The sequence below is a fragment of the Drosophila erecta genome, unplaced genomic scaffold, assembly GCF_003286155.1.
Source record: "Drosophila erecta strain 14021-0224.00,06,07 unplaced genomic scaffold, DereRS2 tig00000021-arrow-pilon, whole genome shotgun sequence".
NCBI classification, from domain to species: Eukaryota; Metazoa; Arthropoda; class Insecta; order Diptera; family Drosophilidae; genus Drosophila; species Drosophila erecta.
In genome coordinates this window covers 6929710-6948761 of record NW_020825198.1, presented here as the reverse complement: position 1 = coordinate 6948761, position 19052 = coordinate 6929710, and the positions used below count along the sequence as shown (strand labels likewise).

The 19052-nt window shown below is 46.9% G+C and overlaps 8 protein-coding genes across 8 annotated transcripts; 1 reads left to right on the top strand and 7 right to left on the bottom strand.

The window, feature by feature from the left end:
• Positions 1–2473: 2473 nt before the first annotated feature.
• On the bottom strand, positions 2474–4610 carry LOC6543565 (microspherule protein 1). Its single transcript, XM_001971789.3, has 3 exons — positions 4185–4610; positions 3383–4118; positions 2474–3325 (listed from the first exon to the last, which is right to left on the bottom strand). Exons 1-3 carry the CDS (start codon positions 4463–4465, stop codon positions 2597–2599), a joined length of 1746 nt encoding a protein of 581 aa, XP_001971825.1. The 5' UTR covers positions 4466–4610; the 3' UTR covers positions 2474–2596.
• Positions 4611–4847: 237 nt separating this feature from the next.
• On the top strand, positions 4848–7512 carry LOC6543564 (protein prune homolog 2). The gene is made up of 4 exons (XM_001971788.3): positions 4848–5133; positions 5196–6413; positions 6474–6584; positions 6646–7512. The coding sequence occupies exons 1-4, from the start codon at positions 5129–5131 to the stop codon at positions 6764–6766; spliced, it is 1455 nt and encodes a 484-aa protein (XP_001971824.1). The 5' UTR covers positions 4848–5128; the 3' UTR covers positions 6767–7512.
• A 120-nt stretch (positions 7513–7632) lies between these two features.
• Positions 7633–9736, bottom strand: LOC6543563 (gustatory receptor for sugar taste 64f). Its single transcript, XM_001971787.3, has 7 exons — positions 9393–9736; positions 9188–9273; positions 8678–9130; positions 8350–8621; positions 8145–8299; positions 7833–8085; positions 7633–7773 (listed from the first exon to the last, which is right to left on the bottom strand). The coding sequence occupies exons 1-7, from the start codon at positions 9488–9490 to the stop codon at positions 7681–7683; spliced, it is 1410 nt and encodes a 469-aa protein (XP_001971823.1). The 5' UTR covers positions 9491–9736; the 3' UTR covers positions 7633–7680.
• On the bottom strand, positions 9653–11518 carry LOC6543562 (gustatory receptor for sugar taste 64e). Its single transcript, XM_015158330.2, has 9 exons — positions 11417–11518; positions 11292–11359; positions 11167–11241; positions 10725–11111; positions 10396–10670; positions 10183–10337; positions 9967–10129; positions 9810–9899; positions 9653–9749 (listed from the first exon to the last, which is right to left on the bottom strand). The coding sequence occupies exons 1-9, from the start codon at positions 11500–11502 to the stop codon at positions 9666–9668; spliced, it is 1383 nt and encodes a 460-aa protein (XP_015013816.1). The 5' UTR covers positions 11503–11518; the 3' UTR covers positions 9653–9665.
• A 47-nt stretch (positions 11519–11565) lies between these two features.
• On the bottom strand, positions 11566–13275 carry LOC6546452 (gustatory receptor for sugar taste 64d). The gene is made up of 5 exons (XM_001971785.2): positions 13175–13275; positions 12927–13121; positions 12182–12818; positions 11866–12118; positions 11566–11814 (listed from the first exon to the last, which is right to left on the bottom strand). Exons 1-5 carry the CDS (start codon positions 13257–13259, stop codon positions 11695–11697), a joined length of 1290 nt encoding a protein of 429 aa, XP_001971821.1. The 5' UTR covers positions 13260–13275; the 3' UTR covers positions 11566–11694.
• A 17-nt stretch (positions 13276–13292) lies between these two features.
• On the bottom strand, positions 13293–16751 carry LOC6546451 (gustatory receptor for sugar taste 64c). Its single transcript, XM_001971784.3, has 11 exons — positions 16635–16751; positions 16189–16578; positions 15972–16132; positions 15633–15910; positions 15408–15573; positions 15266–15355; positions 14862–15205; positions 14606–14800; positions 13914–14550; positions 13581–13833; positions 13293–13519 (listed from the first exon to the last, which is right to left on the bottom strand). The coding sequence occupies exons 7-11, from the start codon at positions 14917–14919 to the stop codon at positions 13403–13405; spliced, it is 1260 nt and encodes a 419-aa protein (XP_001971820.1). The 5' UTR covers positions 14920–15205; positions 15266–15355; positions 15408–15573; positions 15633–15910; positions 15972–16132; positions 16189–16578; positions 16635–16751; the 3' UTR covers positions 13293–13402.
• LOC6546450 (gustatory receptor for sugar taste 64b) lies at positions 15101–16674 on the bottom strand. Its single transcript, XM_001971783.2, has 7 exons — positions 16635–16674; positions 16189–16578; positions 15972–16132; positions 15633–15910; positions 15408–15573; positions 15266–15355; positions 15101–15205 (listed from the first exon to the last, which is right to left on the bottom strand). Exons 1-7 carry the CDS (start codon positions 16672–16674, stop codon positions 15110–15112), a joined length of 1221 nt encoding a protein of 406 aa, XP_001971819.1. The 3' UTR covers positions 15101–15109.
• A 4-nt stretch (positions 16752–16755) lies between the features above and the next one.
• Positions 16756–18584, bottom strand: LOC6546449 (gustatory receptor for sugar taste 64a). The gene is made up of 7 exons (XM_001971782.2): positions 18389–18584; positions 18143–18334; positions 17888–18082; positions 17665–17831; positions 17334–17611; positions 17030–17282; positions 16756–16966 (listed from the first exon to the last, which is right to left on the bottom strand). Exons 1-7 carry the CDS (start codon positions 18582–18584, stop codon positions 16877–16879), a joined length of 1371 nt encoding a protein of 456 aa, XP_001971818.1. The 3' UTR covers positions 16756–16876.
• Positions 18585–19052: the final 468 nt, after the last annotated feature.

Genomic DNA, 19052 nt, shown 5'->3' with positions numbered 1-19052 from the left:
ATAAATCAGCCAGCATTCCATGAATAATCATAGGCGAGCGGACGAGCGGACGAGCACTAGAGATACAATATATTCGCCAGCTAGTTCAATAAACAAAACCACACGGCGATTCAATTACCAATGCAGCTCACAGCGTCTGGACTTTGACTTTGACGACCCACGGTGCGTATGAGCGACGCGGAACAAAACTGTTTGAGTTCGGTTCGGTTTGGGGGTTTTCGGATTATTTATGCGTTACATGCCGAAACACAAAGCCAAATCGGAGTATTTCACATGACGCATTCGGTTGACATGCGTGTCACTCCAAACAGCAGCGGCCACGCCCCCTCGCCAATTTTAAATTACAGGAAGAAATATATTTAATTTGCGGTTGCCTAACTAATATTTTAAATGGCAAATGTGTCATCTATGCGCAAAATACACAAACAAAATATGAAAGGCAAACAATGAATGTTTGGGCTTAAAGAAATCATTCAAAGTAGATGCACCTACATATGTATTTAAAAAAAAAGGGTTTTTACACCTAGCATTTTTTTCAGTGCATCGCAACTATTCGAGAAATTGACAATTGAAATGAAGTTGATTGAAATGCGATTAACAAAATGAATATAAAACTGCAGCGGCAATAACAACAAATGACCAACACTATAAATGTTTTCTTTTGTCGGATTGAATGGAATTGAATAATCACAGGTGGTGTAAAAAAGAGGGGGAAATGATATTGGCATAGTTCAATTCGGCAAAACTGTTCAGTAGGCTATTTTTATAGCCCCAACATCGATTGTTTTTTGGCCATTTTCCTGCAAAGTCACGAAATCTCGGGGCGCTGTGACAATTTTATACGTATACTTTATATAATGCAATGAGATAATCAAGGCATTATGTCAGCCCAACTGGGCCAAGCTGGGCTCAGGTGTATCTAGCAGCAGATAGATCACATGGAGAGGCTATGATCTCAGCAATCGGGCCGTGAAAGTTCTAGCTTTTGGATTAAGACCCCCACGCAATGCCAGCATAAAATGGAGTGGACGACGGTGCTCCACTTCGGACACTTTGGAGTCCGATCACCAAAAATATCAGCATGACCTACGCTAATAGGGAATTTGGAAGAGAAAGATTCCAAACTAATTTTAGCAGTTGCGACATCGCCGAAATATCAGAATACCGAGCCAGCAGCAACAACAAAAGTTCGCTGAACTGCACAAAAGATATAGAAGAAGTAGAATAAGACAAAGCCGGGCTTCATTAGCCCTGGCATCATCACCACCTGACCATCTCACCAACACCGCCGAAGAAAGCAGCAGTCGCAGATTGGGCAGCGGGCAAAAAAATGCACACAAATCAACGTTAGAGTTTTGGCATTCCAGCGGGAACAAAGCGAAGAAAGATGGAGAGTTCGGGGCGAAATTCCCGGTATCCACAAGTCAGGACAGAGTAAATTGACTTTTTATAGACAGTGACAACAATTAATTATATTTTAATATGCTGCGCAGCCTGGCTTATTAGTTTATAGTCTCAACAAAGTATCAACAATACAAATTAAACAGCCCCTCCATCTCCACGCCATCCCATCTCAAACCCTAATCCGAGTCCAAACTCGACCTCGAAGAAAGGCCGCCACAGAAAGTCATCGAACTTTCTCCCTGTTCTTTCGCCGACTAATTTCTATATTAGGTGTCATGGTCTTCGGCTGGCGGTGGTTCTATTAATTACCCCAACAGCTGCGATCATTTATAACGTAGTCGGGGTAGTCAATCTCCCAGATCTGCGATCTGTTACAATTCGTAGGTGGAAAACCCGGGGAGTCAGTGGAGCTCCCAAGACGCGAGGTCGAACAAATTTGTCTAAACACAATCGCAAAGATTAGCAGCCAAATTGCCGTGTCAAGTGAATCTCTCAAGTTGGGAACCTAGTGGCTCCTCCAGAAGAAAGAAAAGACCCGACCCGGGTATTATACAATCGCGTGAGTCTTCTCAGAGCTGCTGCGAATATCTATTGCCCAATTCATTCTTTGTAAACGTTGACATGCGAACAGAATGGTTATGGATAGAATGGTTAGATGGATACAGCTGCGGATGGTGTGAGTGGTGCCCCCAAGCAGCGTCTCAGCTGTAATTAATAGCAGCTTACGAGTTAGTCGCAAATTAGCCACATGACACAGCGCCAGCAGAGGCGTAGGAGTCTGGAGACGGTACCGAGACGGTTTCTCGTGGGCGGAACTGACTCCATCCGGGAGAACTCTTAAGCTCTTTGCCACTTCCCTTCGATATTACCACCGACTGTTGAAAAAGTCGCTAACAGCTTCCGTTCGATTGGAGGCGTTGCGGTTGACGAGTTGTGCAGCGTAGGCGTTTGCTTAGCACTCTAAATTACTTTACATTTTAAGCGAGTCGTAAATATACTAATAAATTGTACACCTTCTCTTACTTAACTTTTATAAACGAATGCTGGAACCTGATATAAGTATGAAATATTTATAGTTTATACATATGTCCATATGCTTTTTATTCCAGAATTCTTTTTTTTTTGTGTTTACTAAGTACTAGAATACATTACACACTAGCATCCAGCGCAACTGAGCACACTCTGAGCGCAACTAGTTGAGGGGATTCGATGTCTTGGCGCTCTCCTGGCGGATGGCGTTGATCAGCTCGTAGTTGACCAGGAAGGTGAAGCGCAGACCGGAGATTTCCACTGTGCAGTTGTGACCGAGTCGGGCTTTGTTGGCGGTCAGTAAAGGAGTGCCGTCGATGAAGATGGCCCTTTTCCCCTCGTTGGCGATGAAGAAGTCACCATTGCTGCGCAGCTTAATAGTTCCCTGGCGGCGCGAGATCTTTGCAGCCGGTCCCTCGAGTCCCAGATCCACGTCCACCACACAGTCTTTGGCATCGCGACCAAATGTAATTTCCTTGGAACGCATAAGGTACCGCACATGGCGACCGCACAAGCAGGCCAGTGTCTGGTTGTCGAACTCGGAGGCAGCGGTCGGACTAAGCACGGAATCCACCAGGACGCCCCAGCGGGAGAGCTCGTTCTCCAGCAAGCGAATATCACGTTTGTTGCGACGATCTGCCAGAGCTCGCTCCATCTCCAGGGCTTCATCACGTGGCTCGTTAAGGTCGTGCTCGAAGATTTGATCTTCTGCATCCGAGAAGCTGAGTGGTTGCTGATCTGTGCCATATACAGGCTTCACATCCGGCAATAGGCTGTACTGCTTAAGAAGAAGCCAATGGTTTTGCAAGGATTTGGCAGTGCGAGCGCAGTAGAAAACAGATGCATTCTTGTCCAGGAGCTCCTGGAACTGCTCAAGTTTAGGTTGTTCCGACTGTGGATTGTATTATTAGTATTATTAGGCTTTAACCATGATAAATGGTTTACTTACGCTCTTAATGGTTCCAAGGAGGTCCTCCTCTTGCACGCTGTACAAAGCCTTGCGCTGAACGGACTCCACCAGTTCAGGGTGCAGGTTCCTCATGGCGGACACTGCTATTCTGGACACCGCAGGCTCATACAGCAGAGCATACCAGCGCTGCTGCAGTTCCTGCAGAGTAAATTTGCAAGAAAACTTGACGCCGCGATGGATAATCCGCAGATCGTTGGTCTGCTGGATGCCAATTATGAGGGCCAAGTCGTCAATGGGCTTCCAGCGGCCCAGATCCTTGGTGGCCATCTGTCCCATGGGACGACCATTTCTACGTTGCGCCTTTTTGCTGGCAGGACGCACAGGACGCGAACGTCGCTCGCTCGCCGTGGCGCGCTCCATGGGCAGAGGTTTGGGATGCGCTACGGCAGTAACAATTGGCGCAACTGGAAGGGGAGTGGCTAAGGGAGCTGGCGTTGTGGGCGTGGCCAGGGGCAGCGATGCAACAGTGCTGGGTGTCCCCGGCAACAGGGAATCCACTGATCCCGGCGTCTGAGGCGTCTCTGGCGTGGAAGTGGGTATGTTAAGAGGAGCTAACGTGGTGTGCGGCACGCCCACCAAAGCAGGATAATTCTGGGAGGTGGTGCGTGGTCTGCTGTTGCGATTGGCGTCTGTTCCGCTGCGATTTGTGGGCACTGCAATGTTGTACTCCACTATTTCGTCATCAAAACGCTTCCTTTTAATCGTCCGGGATGAACTGTTTAAATGAAATAAGAGTTGTCACTTTATCCGTCAAACTTGACTGACATTTGTCAAGTCTCACCTTCTTCGCTTTTGATCGTTTTGCAGTTCTATCGGCAGATTTGGAATCGGATTTCGTATCGGTGTTGAAATTCCAGCTGTACTGTGAGCTGTACTTCCTAATGTGGTTGTTGTTGTTGTTGTTGTGGCTGCTGGTGTTGGTAAGCTTGTTGTTGCTGGAGACACGCCTGCTTGGATTAGTGTGCTTGCAGCTGCTGTGGGAATGGTGGTCACTGTGGGGGGATTGGCAGCGGTAATGGGCGCTGCACTGCTGGTGCTGACGGGGATCCTTATTGCTTCCATCGCTCTTGCGGGCTGTTTATGGGCTAAAAAGTAATTATTTTCGCGACGCACAACTCAACAGTGTGACCGCAGCAGCGGGAAAAAGTATATCTGGTGCAGGGCTGCCACATCTTCGGAATAAAGTGTCACTGCAAGAAAAACATTTGTTAATAGCAGATATAAAAAACTTAACATTGAAATTGTTTTCGTAATTGACTTAGTTTTTACATCCGGGTACTTAACAGTTTTTAGAAGTTTTTCGTTCAGTAACTTGAAATAATAATAAATTGGTGAAATTGTTAGAGAAATTAAGAAAATTTTATTTTATTATATTTTTCTTATAACTTTAAATAGAAATTGATGGAATACAATTGAGCTTGCTCAAGTGAAAATGTCTTCGTCATTAAAAGATGTGTACAATTTTTAACTGCTACTGGCCTGCCAGATGTCCGTGGGAAACCCACGCTTCGCAACACTACCACCCACACATACAGTCGCGAACATCTGGCAACCTCGCTACTGGTCCCTCTCGAAATTTTGTTTACTGGTATTTAAATATCTGCGAATTTTGGCCAAGAAGTCTGACTTATGCACCCAGCACTGATGCCCTGAGCGACTAGATGAGTGTCTGGATGAGCGGGCCCCCGAAATTTCGCACTAGCCACACATATTATACGGGAAACTATGAGGTAAATGGGTCTTTGCTCGAAAACAAAAAGGCGACTCACTAATATGACTAATCGATTTGCAGTTTGCACTACGCGGAATCGGAATCTTCGCAGTCAGAGAGCAAAATGGACATCTCGGAGACGCCGACGGACTCAACGGGCGTCTCGCCGCTGGCGGATGATGTTGTGCCCACCGCGCCGGAGAAGAATATCCTGGAATTGGAGCAGGCGAAGCAGGATCACGATAAGAAGGAACTGGAGTTCAAGACGACTTCCACGCTGGACAACCGAATACTGCGTCCGGAGCTGCTGCCCATGGAGGCGATGCCACAACGACACAACACCATCGAGCGCACCCTGGCCAACAGCCATCCGCTGATGTCGCCAACCAACACGGACTCAGACTCGGAGCCCTTTCAGCTGAAGAAGCCGGAGAAACAGCCGCCGAGGAGCAACTTTCCTGATGTTGTGCCCACCACGGAGACGGTGCAGGTGAAAAACAACTTGAATCAATCCCGGAACAAGCCGCAGGACGCCAAGGTTAGCTTGCTAAGGGCCAACAGTCCGGATATCCTGAGCAGCGAGTCAGATGCGGATGTATCGCAGTACTTGGCCGCTGTGGAGTCCAACTTTCAGTCTGTTTCCCTGATGCCCAATGGAAATGGCAAAAAATCCAAGCGATCGACTACACTCCCTGGAGGCGAGGACATATCTAGCTTGGATTCCATTTCCAATCACAGCTTCGACGATGACGAGGACATTGAGCACAATTTGGCCTCCTTAAGTCCATCGAGCTCGCTGATTGATGGCTTAGACGGAGAGGATGACGACGAAGATTGCGAGGGTCCAGAACTGCTGCCCGACCACGATGACGACTTGGAACTGGACCTGGAGTTCGGTTTGGCCACCACGCCCACGCCAAATGCTCCGGCATCGGCTATGGCTGCCTCAACTTTGCCGCAGTATACGGCTGCTGAAGAGCGACGTGATTCGCGGAATTGGCAGAAGATCACTTTACCGGATGGACGCACCCGGGAGATCGACATGCGGGTCATAGAGCCCTACAAGCGTGTGCTATCCCATGGCGGCTATCTCAAATCTGGCGGCCAGAACGCCATAGTCATCTTTTGCGCCTGTCACCTGCCGGATAGGTCGAGGGCTGACTACAGCTATGTGATGGACAATTTGTTTCTCTACGTGGTCAAGACCCTGGAGCAGTTGGTCACTGATGACTATGTGCTAATCTATCTGCATGGCGGCTCCAATAGGCGGAACGTTCCGCCTTTTCCCTGGCTCAAACGGTAAGTGGTTTGGTCTGATTTTTACGAGGTTTGTAATGCCGTGTTATGATAAACATGCAGGTGTTATCAGCTGCTTGATCGTCGACTGCGCAAAAGCCTGAAGCACATGTATTTGGTGCACCCCACATTCTGGATAAAATCGCTAGTATGGATGGCGCGGCCTTTTGTGAGGTAAGTAATAATAATCACTGTTAACTTTAGTTTTATTGTAATAACTGCCTTGTCGCTGTAGCACAAAGTTTTGGCGGAAGCTGGTCTACGTAAAGTCCCTGGAGGAACTGGGCATGCATGTGGTCGTGGAGAAGGCGGCCATTCCGGAAAAGGTGAAGCAATACGACGCCAAGCGGCACTGAGGTACTGCGATGCCCCAGACTTGTTAAACGCAAAACGCTAATGCAAACTTAACGCATTCATGCCACACTCGCTACTCGAGCCTCTGCATTCCCCATCTTCAATAAGAACTGAGGCAAATCCTCCAAACCGGTCGTTTGCGCTCTCTCGCTATGCTTTAATTTAAGATCTCAATCTTTGTGATACTTTAATTTTGCCTTCTCTCAGCCAAGTCGAAATCCCCCCTGCATTTTTCTGTGTGAAGCGTGAAGGCGTTCAGCAAAACATCGAACAAGTTTTTGTAGTTCTTTATTGGCAGTCGTAGAAATCGTATTAGACACAGACTCATATGTGTTAGGATCCTATATATACACCCACATACATAATGATACCATGTAGTTATCGTGTAGCTTCCGCTTCATATATATTTTATAATGGAACATACATATGCAACCAGAAACCACCAACCTTCCGAACATGTTACCTTTCCTTTGTAGTGGCAAAAAGAGAAAACACGAAGTTGGAACAGGAGCAACACACTAAACTGACCCTAAACATAAGTAATTGAAAATCTTTAGCTGAATTTTGCATCTTATATCGCATATTGTATATTCCAAGCGTTCCAAGCACGACACTTTCGCTGACACATGAGAGACCCCATGCCAGTCGACAGTAGGTGCCCCATTTATCTCATTCACCATCAGAGTTAGCCGATTAGCCTGTAAGTGAACTAGCGACCATTCTTTGTGGAATCTACACACGGACACACGTAGAATCTCTCTAGAGGATAAAGTGACGTACAATTAGGCAATGTAACCGATTGATATTAAGAGCGACATTTTGTTGGTTTCCTTTTACCGCTTTAAACAAACAATAATAATAAAGTGCAAGATGAATTTTTATTTATTATGCAATAAATCTTGTGAAAATCGTCCTCCTATGAGTAATAGCTCTGATCGCAGTCCCACAGGTCGTTGTCCTCGTGGAATTGGATGAGAACCAGTTCGTAGGTTACGATAGTTCCAGCAACCTAGGTGGGTATAATATGAATATGTATTAAACTATATCATCATATATTTCCAGTCTTACACTCAGCACCAGCTTTCTTGTGAGGTGGAAAAACTTCATGCCACTGAGGGTCACCTCATCGCTTATTACCTCCTCCGTAAACCTTTTCACCTCCTGGCACCAGGACTCCTTGGGCACACAACGTAGGTATCTCAAAGTCAGCCTGGATTCATCATGAACACTCGACGAGTACAGTGAAACCGCCAGAGTGCGGCCAATTAGGAAGAAGAGCGAGAAGTAGAAGTACACAGCATGGGCCACCGAAGGCATAGTGCTACGAGGGAGTATATAAACTGATGGATCAACTGGAAGTGATTAGGTTTCACTACTCACTTCAAACTCCTCAGCAACTGGACGCAAATGAAATACAAATTGTTGGAGAAGGACACCATCGTTATAAGTGATATGGCATCGTCCATTTTGTCGCATAGTATACATATATTTCTGTACTGAATACGACGCTCTGACCAGTATGTTGGTGCCATGTTCTGCAAGTAGTTATTGCTTTTCATATGGGATTCAATTTGTATTGCCTTACCATTCCTTTAAAATTTCGCAAATCATCGTTGAGCTGGCGAAACTTCGATGCCAGTCCAATGCTCACAATCATCACGAACATGTCCATGTAGTTCCATATGAAGGTGGAGTACACGTTCTGGAATTTGCCCCACAAGGCCAGAGCTGTGGTGTAGCTGGTCACGAAGAAGATCTCGTCGTTGGTGCGCAGAAAGTAATTCTGAATAGGATCGGCGGTGCGGTTGCAGAAAGAGGCGTAGTTTATGGCCGATACCATGCTCAAGATGTGTTCCGCTGTAGTGGCAACATGGGTTGATATGCAGTCTAGTATAGTATACTGTATTACTTACCAAAGGATAGCATCATTCCCAGCAGCATAACCATCGAAATGGTGTGGCCCATCTTCCACTTGCTCAGCTGCGTCTTATACTGCGGCAGATCCTTCTCCACCGTGTGCCAGTACATCATTAACTGGGGCCACTGCCTTGCCAGATTCAGAGACACTATCAAGACCAGCAGGACCGATCCCCGGAATATAATGGGCTTGATACTGTTGAAACTAATCGGGTTGTGTAACACCTTAAACAATGACAGTCCAAAGTTGGCTATGCTCGAGGCGATGAAAAGCAGACTGAAACAGGTGCGTATGTTGCGCCAGGAGAAGCTCAGACCCGAAGGATGTTTGCCCGTCACTCCCTTGACTGGCATCATGGCAAAGAACTCCGCCACCAGGAGCACTCTGCCCACCGCCTGGTGGAAGCTGCCGTCGCTGAGGAATGCCTCCCTACCGCTGCGGGCCATCTCTGTTCGGACCAGGATTATTAGTTTTTTCCTATATCAATAGTTTATTCACTACTTACTGGGCAACTTGTTTCTTATCTCGTACTCATTCTCAATTTGATTTTTGTAGTTGTCACAACTTTCCTGAAATGCCTTCTTTCGGGCACTAAAAAATTATAGTGCCAAGGGCCAAATTTTAGGTAAGGAGCAATTATAAGTCTAACTAAATAAATACTATTTTCTTCTGCGCTTTTAGGACCCTTTCATTAAAGAACCAAATCCCACCTCTCGTGAACCAAATCCAGTTTTCTAACCAGTGATGTCCTGATCACCCTTTTCTTCAGCCGGCGCAACTTGCGCTCCAGCTTCGGAAGGATCTTCATCCTAGGACCTGCTGATTCCACTAGCAGTGGTAAACTGCTGCAGCCAACTGAATTTTCACACTGAGTGCCCAATGGCTATTAGGAACACCTGTTGTTTTGCACTTATCTATAATTAAGGAACAGCAACAACAAAGTATATATTTTGCGGGCTTAACCCCTGCCACTCCCACAAAGTTCAGCTTTCGAAACAGCCGGCCACCTTTTCCTCGCCATTGAACTGCAGCAAAATTAGTTCGTAGGTCACAATTGTGCCGGCCACCTAAGGATATAGTATAGTCCTATAATTGGATATTTTGCAAATATTTTTTGGTAAACAAACCGAAATGACAACGCCGCGTGTCAGACGAAAGAATTTCATGCCTGTCAGAGCCACATTGTCCATGTGCACCTCCTCCGCGAAGCGCTTTAGCTGCAAAGTTGTGGGAGATTATACAAGTTGCTGGCATTAGGAACTATATATATGTATATCTTCTTACCTCATCGCACCAAAATTCCCGGGGCACCAAGCGAAAGATTACTAGAGGTCGCTTGGACTCATCGTTTATACTGGAGCTATACAGGGACAGGATGAGAGTGCGACCAAGTAGGTAGACCAGTGAGAACCAAAAGTACAGGGCATGCATTATGGACGGCTTGGCCCTAGAAAAGTAAAGATATAGATTAAATATATATTGAAATAGTAGACAGCGCACTGCATGCTCTTGAGGATTTTTCCACAGATGAAGTACAGATTGTTGCTGAAGCAGAGCAGGGTAATGGTGGATAGCGCATCGTCCACCTCATCGCACAACTTGCACAGGTTTCGGAAGTTAATCCTGCACTGCATCCAGTAGTCCACAGTGGTGGGCTAAACACGGGACTACTTAGCTTCATTTGGGCTATATTACTTTGAAGCAATTTCTTACCAATCTAGCCTCCCTCAGCATGTAGTCGTTAAGCTGCCGAAAACGAGCTGCCAAAGCCACGCTAACCGCCATCACGAAGATGTCGTTGAAGTTCCAGGCGAAAGTGCTCAATACGTTGACTACCTTTCCCACGATGCCCAGGAAGTAGGTGTAGTCCACGAAGTAGAACACCGAGGAGAAGTTCAAGTAGAGGAAACTGTCTATGGGACGACCTGGCCATCGGGGACAGGAGTTGACATAGTAAACCATGGACAACATGCTCAAAATGTGCTCCACTTGAAAAGTAACAAATAAGTTAAGTAACTAAAAGATACTAAAAGATAGTTTACCCAGGGAGCAAGTGGTGGCCACGATGGTGATTATGTTGATGTGCTGGGCCAGAGATCTGCGCTCGCTGGTCATCTTCAGAGGTGGTAACTGGGCCTCCACCAACTGCCAAGACCGAGCAATTTCTGGCCACTTCCTGGCCAGTTGAAAAAATGACACCGAGATGAGGAATATGGACAAGTAGAAGATCAGAGTCTCCACCGAATCAAAATTAAACGACACATTCGTCACGTAGGCCACCATATACCCAGAGCTAACCCCAAAACACAGGATGGTCACCAGGGCGTAGTAGGTTCGAATGCCAAACCAGGTGAAGTTCAGATCTTCGGCGAGCTTGGAGCTCACTTTGCGAACTGGCATTAGAGCAAAGATCTGTGCGATTATGAGGACTGGAAAAAACTAGTGAAAGATCTTGAAATATATTCGATGAGCTAAAAACATTACCAGGCTTGATGGCTTCCTGAAAGGATCCACTGTATTTATAATCATCCTGTCTGATCCGAAGAAGCCACGCTTTTACTAAGAGTTGAATGAATAATAATTATTAGGAAAAAGTTGGAAAAACTTACTCAAAGAGAGCTTAAACTGCTTAGTGGACTTTGAGACGACTCTGTATTTAATGATTCCCAAGGTGGCGCTGGTAATTATAAGCAATCCGATTAACATGGAAACAATCCCAACAGAATCCACCTACTCGCTGCCCACGCGCGATCTGCGCCAGAATTTGATGCGAGCTAGGCACCTGCGCCGCTGGACAGGATCCCCAGTGGTCCTGGCCATGTTCCGTGCTCGACTGACAAGCAATCCACCGCTGACAAGTGGCAAGCCCGCAAATTCCCACTGGTTAGCGCTAATTGTTGGCCCCATGCCAATTGTGTGCTTATCTGTGCATAATCTTGTGCAAATACGAAGTAGACAGCTCTCGAAGGACTGACGGAGTGTATATTAATGGAAATGAAGTGCTAAGAGGGGTTAAGAGAAAAATATGCTCATGGAGGAGCCGGGTCCGCGGCTGCAAATACTTTTCTGCACCACGGCACCTTGCATTTGCCGGAAAAGCACCAGTTCGTAGCCCATTAGGGCACCGGCCATCTGAAAGGAAAAGGGGTTTTAAGGGTATCTAAAGGCGGTACTAGTACTCACAGCAAAAATAAGCCTTCGGGTTACAAAGAAGTATCCCATTCCGCTGAGTGCAAAGGTTTCATTGCGTAGCATTTCGCTCAGGCGGCCCAGATCATCGCACCATGGACTCGAGCGAACCTCGTAGAGGGTATTCGATATATCCTTGATCTCCTGGGGAATCGAGGAGGCGGCCAGCATCATGTTCATCAAGCGGCTGATCACATAAAGCAAGCAGAACCAGAAGTAAAGCTCATCCATAAAGGCTCCTTTGACTCTAAATGGATGGAAATTATTTTGAATATGCGTGTATGATATATAGGAGCAGTTTGGAACTCACTGAAAACTGTGGTAGACCTGGACACAAATGAAGTACATGTTGTGGGCGCAGCAGACCAGAATCAGTCCAGACAACTCCTTGTCGTAGAGCTTCAGCAGATTGTCCAGATCCAAGAAGTCCGAACGCACTTCCTGCCAGAACTCTTTGGCCATGGGCATTCCTAGATTCTGGCGAATACGCCAGTGCAGTTGTTGAAAGCGAATCTTCAAGCCTCGACACATCAGAAACAGGAAAATATCGCCAAAGTTCCAGACAAAAGTCATGGCCATGGTGTTCCATTCAATAAAGAACACCATCCATGCATGGTAATCAACAACCGAGAACACCTCCTGGCGCTCCCGCAGGAAATAGTTCTCCACGAATCCCACTTTCAGATTGCAATCCCGAATCTGCACATAGTTACTCCAGGCCGCACTTCCCACATAGGTTAGGTGCTCACACAGGGCAGACACCAGAAGGATAATTGCCCAGCGCCTTAGAAATCGGCTGAAATTGAGTCCTTCCTGGCTCGCATAGCAGGGTTTCAGAAAGATGCGCTCACATAGCGCGGTTTCCCGGATGATATGGGGCCAGTGACGGGCCAGTTTTATGAAGCATCCGAAACAAAATATGCAAATCACACTGAAACTCAAAGAGCCTGGGGAAAATGAGTTGCAGGAAAGGTATATAGTTATGAGTGCTCTTAAGCAAACTAATGTCACTAGTTTTAAATAGTTGTCTTGCACCTTATTTAACAATATCTCACCCATGGTATACAACTGAAGTCCACCGTTCAGTACAATCTTAGTGGAGAGCATGAAGTCTACGGTTACAAAAGTGAACGCCACCACGAAGAACAGAATGAACGGGGAAAACCAGCGAAACCGAACATTTTCCGGCTGGCTATTCGGATTTATCCCGGAAAGGGGCAGTACGCCAAAAATCCGGGCTACGAGCAGAACTGCAAGGGCAAGGTGAGAGATCTGGCCAACTGATCTGGTGAACCCAACTCACCATTTCCAATGGTGTAATGCAGGGTATTCTCCTGCACTGACCGCTCCATTTGAAGTCCCTGGACAGACAAATGGCTCTTCAGCATGGACGTGATAATTGAGATAGTTGCGACCAAACATTTCAGACACGCTTTGTATTCATAGATATCATCGGACAGGTGATTGATTAGGTGCGATTAAAAGCTAGAGAGGTGCCAAATACACGTGTAATGCGAATTTCAAACTAGAACTAGGAGAATATGCTCTTGGAGGAGCCCACACCGCCCTCGCAAAAGCTCCCTTGCACCTCGGATCCAGCCATTTGGTTAATGAGCACCAGTTCATAGACCATCAAAGTAGCAGCCATCTATCCGGATATTGAGTAGCTTAAAATGCAGTAGAATACATTATCTTTCTTGCCAACTTACTGCAAATATTAAACGTCTGGTCAGCAGAAAGTAGCCCTTGCCACTGAGCGCAAAGTGGTCGGATAGGAAAATCTCATTGAGGCGCCTGAGCTCAACGCACCAAAACTCAGTGGGTATTTCATATAGGGTGTAGGAAATCTCCTTGGCCTCTTGGGGAATCGAGGAGGCAGCGAACATCATGTTTAGAACGCGAATGATGACATAGGACAAGCAAAACCAGAAATATAACTCATCCGCATAGTTGCCCCTGGATCTGAAGCAATACAATGGTTAAAAATGTGTACCATAGGTATTTCAAATAATATTTTCCATATATAGGTCCAAGCAACTCACTGAAAGCTGTGATAAATTTGCACGCAAATAAAGTACATGTTGTGTGCACAGGATAGAACTATTAGGCCGGACAACTCCTTGTCGTAGATGCCCAGAAGATCACTGAGGTCCAGAAGATCACAGCGAATCCGCTGCCAGAATTCATTCGGCATTTGCTGCCGCACATGTTGCCGGATGCGCCAGTGCATCTGCTGGAATCGCATCTGCATACCGCGGCAGATGAGTATCAGAAAGATATCCACAAAGCTCCATACGAAGGTCATCGACAGGGTGGTCCACTCGATGAAGGGTATCCACCAGGCGGTGTATTCCATGATCAGGAAGAGCTGCTGCCGCTCCCGCTGAAAATAGTTCTGCCAAAAGTTCACATGGAGCTTGCACTCCACGATGGCCATGTGGTTGTTATACAGGGCACTGCCCACATAGGTGGAGTGCTCACACAGAGCGGCCACCAGCATGCAGACTCCCCAGAGGCGCAGGCGACTGGAGAAGTCTCGTCCATAACTGCAATCGTAAGCTGGTTCCAGGAAGATCTGCTCGCACTCCGCCGTCCGCCGGATGATGTATGGCCAGCGGTGGGATAACAGCAGGAAGACCCCGAAGCCGAAGATGCAGATCACGCTGAAACTTAGGGATCCTGGATAAGGAAAGGACTGCTGGTCAATGTGCTATTGAGGATATATTCAGCTCACCTATGGTATAGATTTTCAGGCCATGATCGAACACCACTTTCGAGGATAGGCCGCAGTCCACGATGGAAAAAACAAACAAGATCAGAGCAGCAAGCAGGGACAGGGATATCCAGCGGAAGCGCACCTTCTCCGGGCGCGAGTTTGGCCAGGTCCCCGCCACAGGCAGCACTCCAAAGAACTGGGCTATAGCCAAAACTGAACAATATCCGATTTATTTTACTACAATCCCCAATCCCTAACTCACTAACTGACTGACCAGGGCCGATGGCGTGCAGAAGCGTGTTTCTGGTGCCTCTTTGACCCGACTGCTGCATGGCTTGACTGTTGGGTAGCAAATGGAAAGAGGTCCCTCAAGTCCTAGGGACACGGCAAAAACAAGGGGCGTGTGCCAAACTGATTGCAGATTAGGATCTCGCGAATGTGGATTCGGTGCGGGTGCATGGGCGTGACACTTATGACTAAATGTGTTCTTGGAATGGAGATTCGAGTGCTAAACTTTAGGATCTAGTATTCCCTGCAGTACTGAGTCTTTTGCCTGATGGAACCCTGGTTAAGAACGTCCGATATCATGAGCTCATAGGTGATAATAGTGGTGCCCATCTAAAGTGGGTTGTATATGGTTACAAGCATGAGTTGCACTATTTTATTGGGCAATCTTACGGCCAGGACGAGTGAGCGGGTGAGGTAGAAGAATCCGCTGCCAGAGAGAGCTGTCGTATCATTTCCCAACTGCTCGCTAAAGCGCTGAACCTGCGGATAAACTCGTTCATCTTTGGGTGTTACATATAAAAGATACTTCCACCTCTATGGACCACGCTCTGGAGGGCACATCCCGCAAGGCTGTGACAATCTTTCGTTCGTAGTCGTTTATGGAAGAGGCCACAAAAATAGTTAGCAATGTGCGAACTACGGCGAATCCTAGGGAGTACCAGAAAGCCAACATCACGAGGAAGTCCACTCCTATATTTCTGTAACCGAATTGTAGAAAATGTTTATTCCAACTGTGCCGAATTGCTGCTCCACTCACTTGAAGCTGTTGAACAGCTGAAAGCAAATGAAGGACATGTTGTTCCCAAAGGCCAGGAGCACCAGTGGAGCTATTGCAGCATCGAGGAGATGCACCAAACGCTTTAGTGCCAGGTAGTGCTCCCGAATCTCTGTCCAAAATACCGCGGGCATTACTTTCCTATGAACAGCAGCAATTCTCCTGTAGAGCTGATGAAATCTGGCGGCCAAACCAATGCCGATGCACATGATGAAGCAGTCGGTGAATGAGCGCGGATAGGCAATGGTCTGGTTAACCCACTGGAAAATGATCAAATGCTAGCTTGGCACTACAAAATGAGATATCCCCAGGGTACAGCACCTCTAAGATGGGCAGCATCCAAAAGTGGTAGGGCAGGATCATGTAGAGATGTGGTCGCTCCCACTTGTAAATGCTCTCAAAGTAGGTAACATTGATCTTGCACTGGGTGCGCTCCATGTTACTCAGATGAAATGAGTTGCCCAGCAGGAGACAGTGCTCCACTTGAATGGATATTTAAGCATTGAATATGAAGCAATTAATTTAAGCAAGAGCTCACGCAAAGCCGATGACATGACAATTGTAAACACGATGTAGATGCGCCTCCTAATCTTGTACTCCCCGTAGAACCGATAGGGAACCCGCAGAAAGAGCTGCTCCACCCCATGCCAGGTGCGCATAATCCTGGGCCACTGGATGGCCAGTCTCCAGAAGAAGAGGTGCTCCAGAAGGCAGACAATATACAGGGAGAGGGTGCTGGAGGTGTGAAAGTTGATGGTCACATTGATGACATAGTTGATGACGGCCCCGAATTCGCTGAGGTTTAGAATCACAATGAGCAGGGAGTAAAAGATGCGAGGCGACCTCCAACGAAACCGGATATCCGCCACGTCCAAAGCGCGTACATTGCTAACCGGAAGCAGGCCGTAGATTTGCGTAATAAACAGCACTGCGAAAATATTTTATTCAATGTTCAACAATCAAGTGAATTAAGGATAGCCACACCTCTCGAGACCGCCCGATGGAATGTCTCGCCCTGCGGCATGGCCAAACTAGCACTGACCAAGCACTTGCCAATCTGGCGTGCCAAGTGCCCGCGGTATTTCCAGGGGGGCGTGGCCGTTCTAAACGATTTACCAACTAAGTATTTACAGCTAGTAGTGGCGCCTGTCACATTCAGCTGACATGACAAATGGGTCGGGAGTGGGAAGTGCGAAGTGGGATGATGTGGTGCCTGTTGTTGTCCATCAGGCACACAGTGGCTGCAGTCCTTTGCGTCGATTGGCTTCATCGAATTGCAAAAGGACCAGTTCGTAGGTGACAATGGTTCCAGCCATCTGAAGGGGCAGAGAAAACACAGAAGAGTGAGCATTAACTGGCATTTTTCAGGTGCCACTCACGCCAAAGAGCAGTCGTCGCGTGAGGAAGTAGAACTTTTTGCCGGAAAGAGCCACGGTCTGGGTGGTCATCTGGAATATGAGGCGCTCCACCTCCACGCACCAGCTGCAGCTCGGAACCCTTCTCAGGACTCCGAGTCCTCGCTTGGACTCCTCATTGATGTCAGCCGCCGTGAGGAACACAAAGGCCGTTCGTCCGATGAGATAGAGGAGGGAGTACCAGAAGTATATGTAGTTGATGGGCCAACGTAGTTTGCTAGGCAATAAAGATGTACTCCAATATGAACTATATATCTTGGTTACTCACTTGAAAACGTTCAGGAGCTGGTAGCACACAAAGTACAGGTTGTTAACACAGGAAAGCAGGATTAAACTGGACATGGCGCTATCCACAAACTCCAGCAGCTCGCACATCTTGACGTAGTGCTCCCTGATTTCGATGAACACGGATTCGCAGACCTCTTTGTGTTCCAGTTTGCGAATTCGAGCAGTTATTTGCTCGAATCTGTAGGACAGACCCTTGCTGATCATCATGATGAACAGGTCCATGTAGTTCCACACAAAAGTGCACGCTCCGTTGATTGACTAATAATAGGTTATTGAAAATATGTACATGGCTTTTTGGTAATGAGACTTGCCAGCACAAGAACACCTATGATGGGACTGTAGGGCAGCAGTTGAAACACGTAGTCATAGTTCCTCTGCATGTAGTTACCAAAACTGGGCACTGTAGTTATATTGGCGCACAGCTGAATGCGACGTGTATAGCTTAGAATAGCAGATACCTGGTACAGAGCATGCTCACCTAACAGTTGGAAGAAGGGTGGTTAGTGCATCATTAAAAGATAATTAGGAACTCACCTAAGGACAAGCCAATAATAGCCAAGGCAGCCAATTGCACCCGACGCGCAAGATTCCTCTTGGGTATTTCATATGGGGACTTGGTAAAAACCATTTCCGTTCTGGTCCAGATTCGTACAACTGCTGGCCACTTTTTGGCCAGGCGAATGAAGACCACATAGGCCGACAAAACACAGCCAAAGAACACTAGACCCACTGGGCGAATACAAATCCCATGCTAACTATCAGCTAAAAAAGCTATCCCACTGATCTTACCAAAATTCTTGGCCGTAATGCCAATTTTGAGCAGGCGTGTGAACATGCCCAAAAACAATATGAATGTGGCTGTCATGAAGATCGCGGTAAAGAGCATGGGAAACGATTTATAGGCAAATCGAACCCGGCGGGGATTAGATTCCCGAATGCCCACCAGCGGCATTATGGCGACGCATTGGGCCAAAAACATCACTAAATCGGAGAATAATGTATACATATTTGTTTATAATAATTGTTCAAGCTTACATGGAAATACAGCCCTGTGGAATAGATCCAGGTTGGCATAGTTGGGCAACTTTTCGCTGGCCAGCACATTGAATTCCAGATTGGCATCCTCCACAAACTTCGGCGGAGGCGTTTCCGGCTTGGTCAAACTATCCACCTGCTTAACGCCATTATCCTTGCTGGGAGTTTTTCGAAAATTCAGAGTGGGTCCTTCCATGACGCTGGTCCCTGTTGCACTGACACGAAATGCGAAACTTAAACATGTCCAAGGCTTGTCATGGGCGGAGTTGGGCCCTCCACAATGGATTTGGCTGCACCACGGTGTCCGTCTGAAGTGCCACTAATTAAGGGCTTTGGACTGAGCTAGTCCGAGTATGTAAACAACAATTATGAGGCACTCCCTGGTATATGAAATACGGGGGCGCAGACTATCGATGGGTTCGGATGCATCCGCATCCGGCAGATTACAGTTCGCGCTGAGATACCTGTTAACGAGAATTTTCCAAATAGGCACAGATATATAATATATTGGCTTTTAAGCGAAGTACTTGAGTTTTGGTTTGTCCACTTTTAGGCTGAATAATATTTCCGCGAATCACCTATTTTAATACGAATACTTATATTTTATGTGCTTCCGTAGTGAACAACCTGTGGTAAAATAGCTACTTATCTGCGATGTTAATCG

Bases quoted from the DNA above. Each gene is read 5' to 3' on its own strand.
- LOC6546452 (XM_001971785.2), bottom strand. From the start codon at position 13,259: ATGCTGAAGAGCCATTTGTCTGTCCAGGGACTTCAAATGGAGCGGTCA. The intron at 12,119-12,181 runs GTGAGTTCCAAA...CCATCCATTTAG, and splicing joins CAGGTCTACCACAGTTTTCA to AGTCAAAGGAGCCTTTATGG. The intron at 11,815-11,865 runs GTGAGTACTAGT...TTTTCCTTTCAG, and splicing joins CCCGAAGGCTTATTTTTGCT to ATGGCCGGTGCCCTAATGGG.
- LOC6543562 (XM_015158330.2), bottom strand. From the start codon at position 11,502: ATGGCCAGGACCACTGGGGATCCTGTCCAGCGGCGCAGGTGCCTAGCT. The intron at 11,242-11,291 runs GTAAGTTTTTCC...TTCAACTCTTAG, and splicing joins GCAGTTTAAGCTCTCTTTGA to TAAAAGCGTGGCTTCTTCGG. The intron at 10,338-10,395 runs GTAAGAAATTGC...TCCCGTGTTTAG, and splicing joins TGCTGAGGGAGGCTAGATTG to CCCACCACTGTGGACTACTG.
- LOC6543564 (XM_001971788.3), top strand. The intron at 6,414-6,473 runs GTAAGTGGTTTG...ATAAACATGCAG, and splicing joins CCTTTTCCCTGGCTCAAACG to GTGTTATCAGCTGCTTGATC. The intron at 6,585-6,645 runs GTAAGTAATAAT...TTGTCGCTGTAG, and splicing joins ATGGCGCGGCCTTTTGTGAG to CACAAAGTTTTGGCGGAAGC.
- LOC6546449 (XM_001971782.2), bottom strand. From the start codon at position 18,584: ATGGAAGGACCCACTCTGAATTTTCGAAAAACTCCCAGCAAGGATAAT. The intron at 17,832-17,887 runs GTGAGTTCCTAA...TCCAACTGTTAG, and splicing joins TATTATTGGCTTGTCCTTAG to GTGAGCATGCTCTGTACCAG. The intron at 17,283-17,333 runs GTGAGTAACCAA...TTTATTGCCTAG, and splicing joins CAGCTCCTGAACGTTTTCAA to CAAACTACGTTGGCCCATCA.
- LOC6546450 (XM_001971783.2), bottom strand. From the start codon at position 16,674: ATGCCGCAGGGCGAGACATTCCATCGGGCGGTCTCGAGAG. The intron at 16,579-16,634 runs GTGTGGCTATCC...ATATTTTCGCAG, and splicing joins CCATCGGGCGGTCTCGAGAG to TGCTGTTTATTACGCAAATC. The intron at 15,206-15,265 runs GTAAGATTGCCC...AACCCACTTTAG, and splicing joins CCCGCTCACTCGTCCTGGCC to ATGGGCACCACTATTATCAC.
- LOC6546451 (XM_001971784.3), bottom strand. From the start codon at position 14,919: ATGCAGCAGTCGGGTCAAAGAGGCACCAGAAACACGCTTCTGCACGCC. The intron at 14,801-14,861 runs GTCAGTCAGTTA...GATATTGTTCAG, and splicing joins TCTGCACGCCATCGGCCCTG to TTTTGGCTATAGCCCAGTTC. The intron at 14,551-14,605 runs GTGAGCTGAATA...TTCCTTATCCAG, and splicing joins CCTGAAAATCTATACCATAG to GATCCCTAAGTTTCAGCGTG.
- LOC6543565 (XM_001971789.3), bottom strand. From the start codon at position 4,465: ATGGAAGCAATAAGGATCCCCGTCAGCACCAGCAGTGCAGCGCCCATT. The intron at 4,119-4,184 runs GTGAGACTTGAC...TCATTTAAACAG, and splicing joins AACGATCAAAAGCGAAGAAG to TTCATCCCGGACGATTAAAA. The intron at 3,326-3,382 runs GTAAGTAAACCA...TACAATCCACAG, and splicing joins TCCTTGGAACCATTAAGAGC to TCGGAACAACCTAAACTTGA.
- LOC6543563 (XM_001971787.3), bottom strand. From the start codon at position 9,490: ATGAAGATCCTTCCGAAGCTGGAGCGCAAGTTGCGCCGGCTGAAGAAA. The intron at 9,274-9,392 runs GTGGGATTTGGT...ATAATTTTTTAG, and splicing joins CTGGATTTGGTTCACGAGAG to TGCCCGAAAGAAGGCATTTC. The intron at 8,086-8,144 runs GTGAGTAGTGAA...ACTCCCTCGTAG, and splicing joins CAGTTGCTGAGGAGTTTGAA to CACTATGCCTTCGGTGGCCC.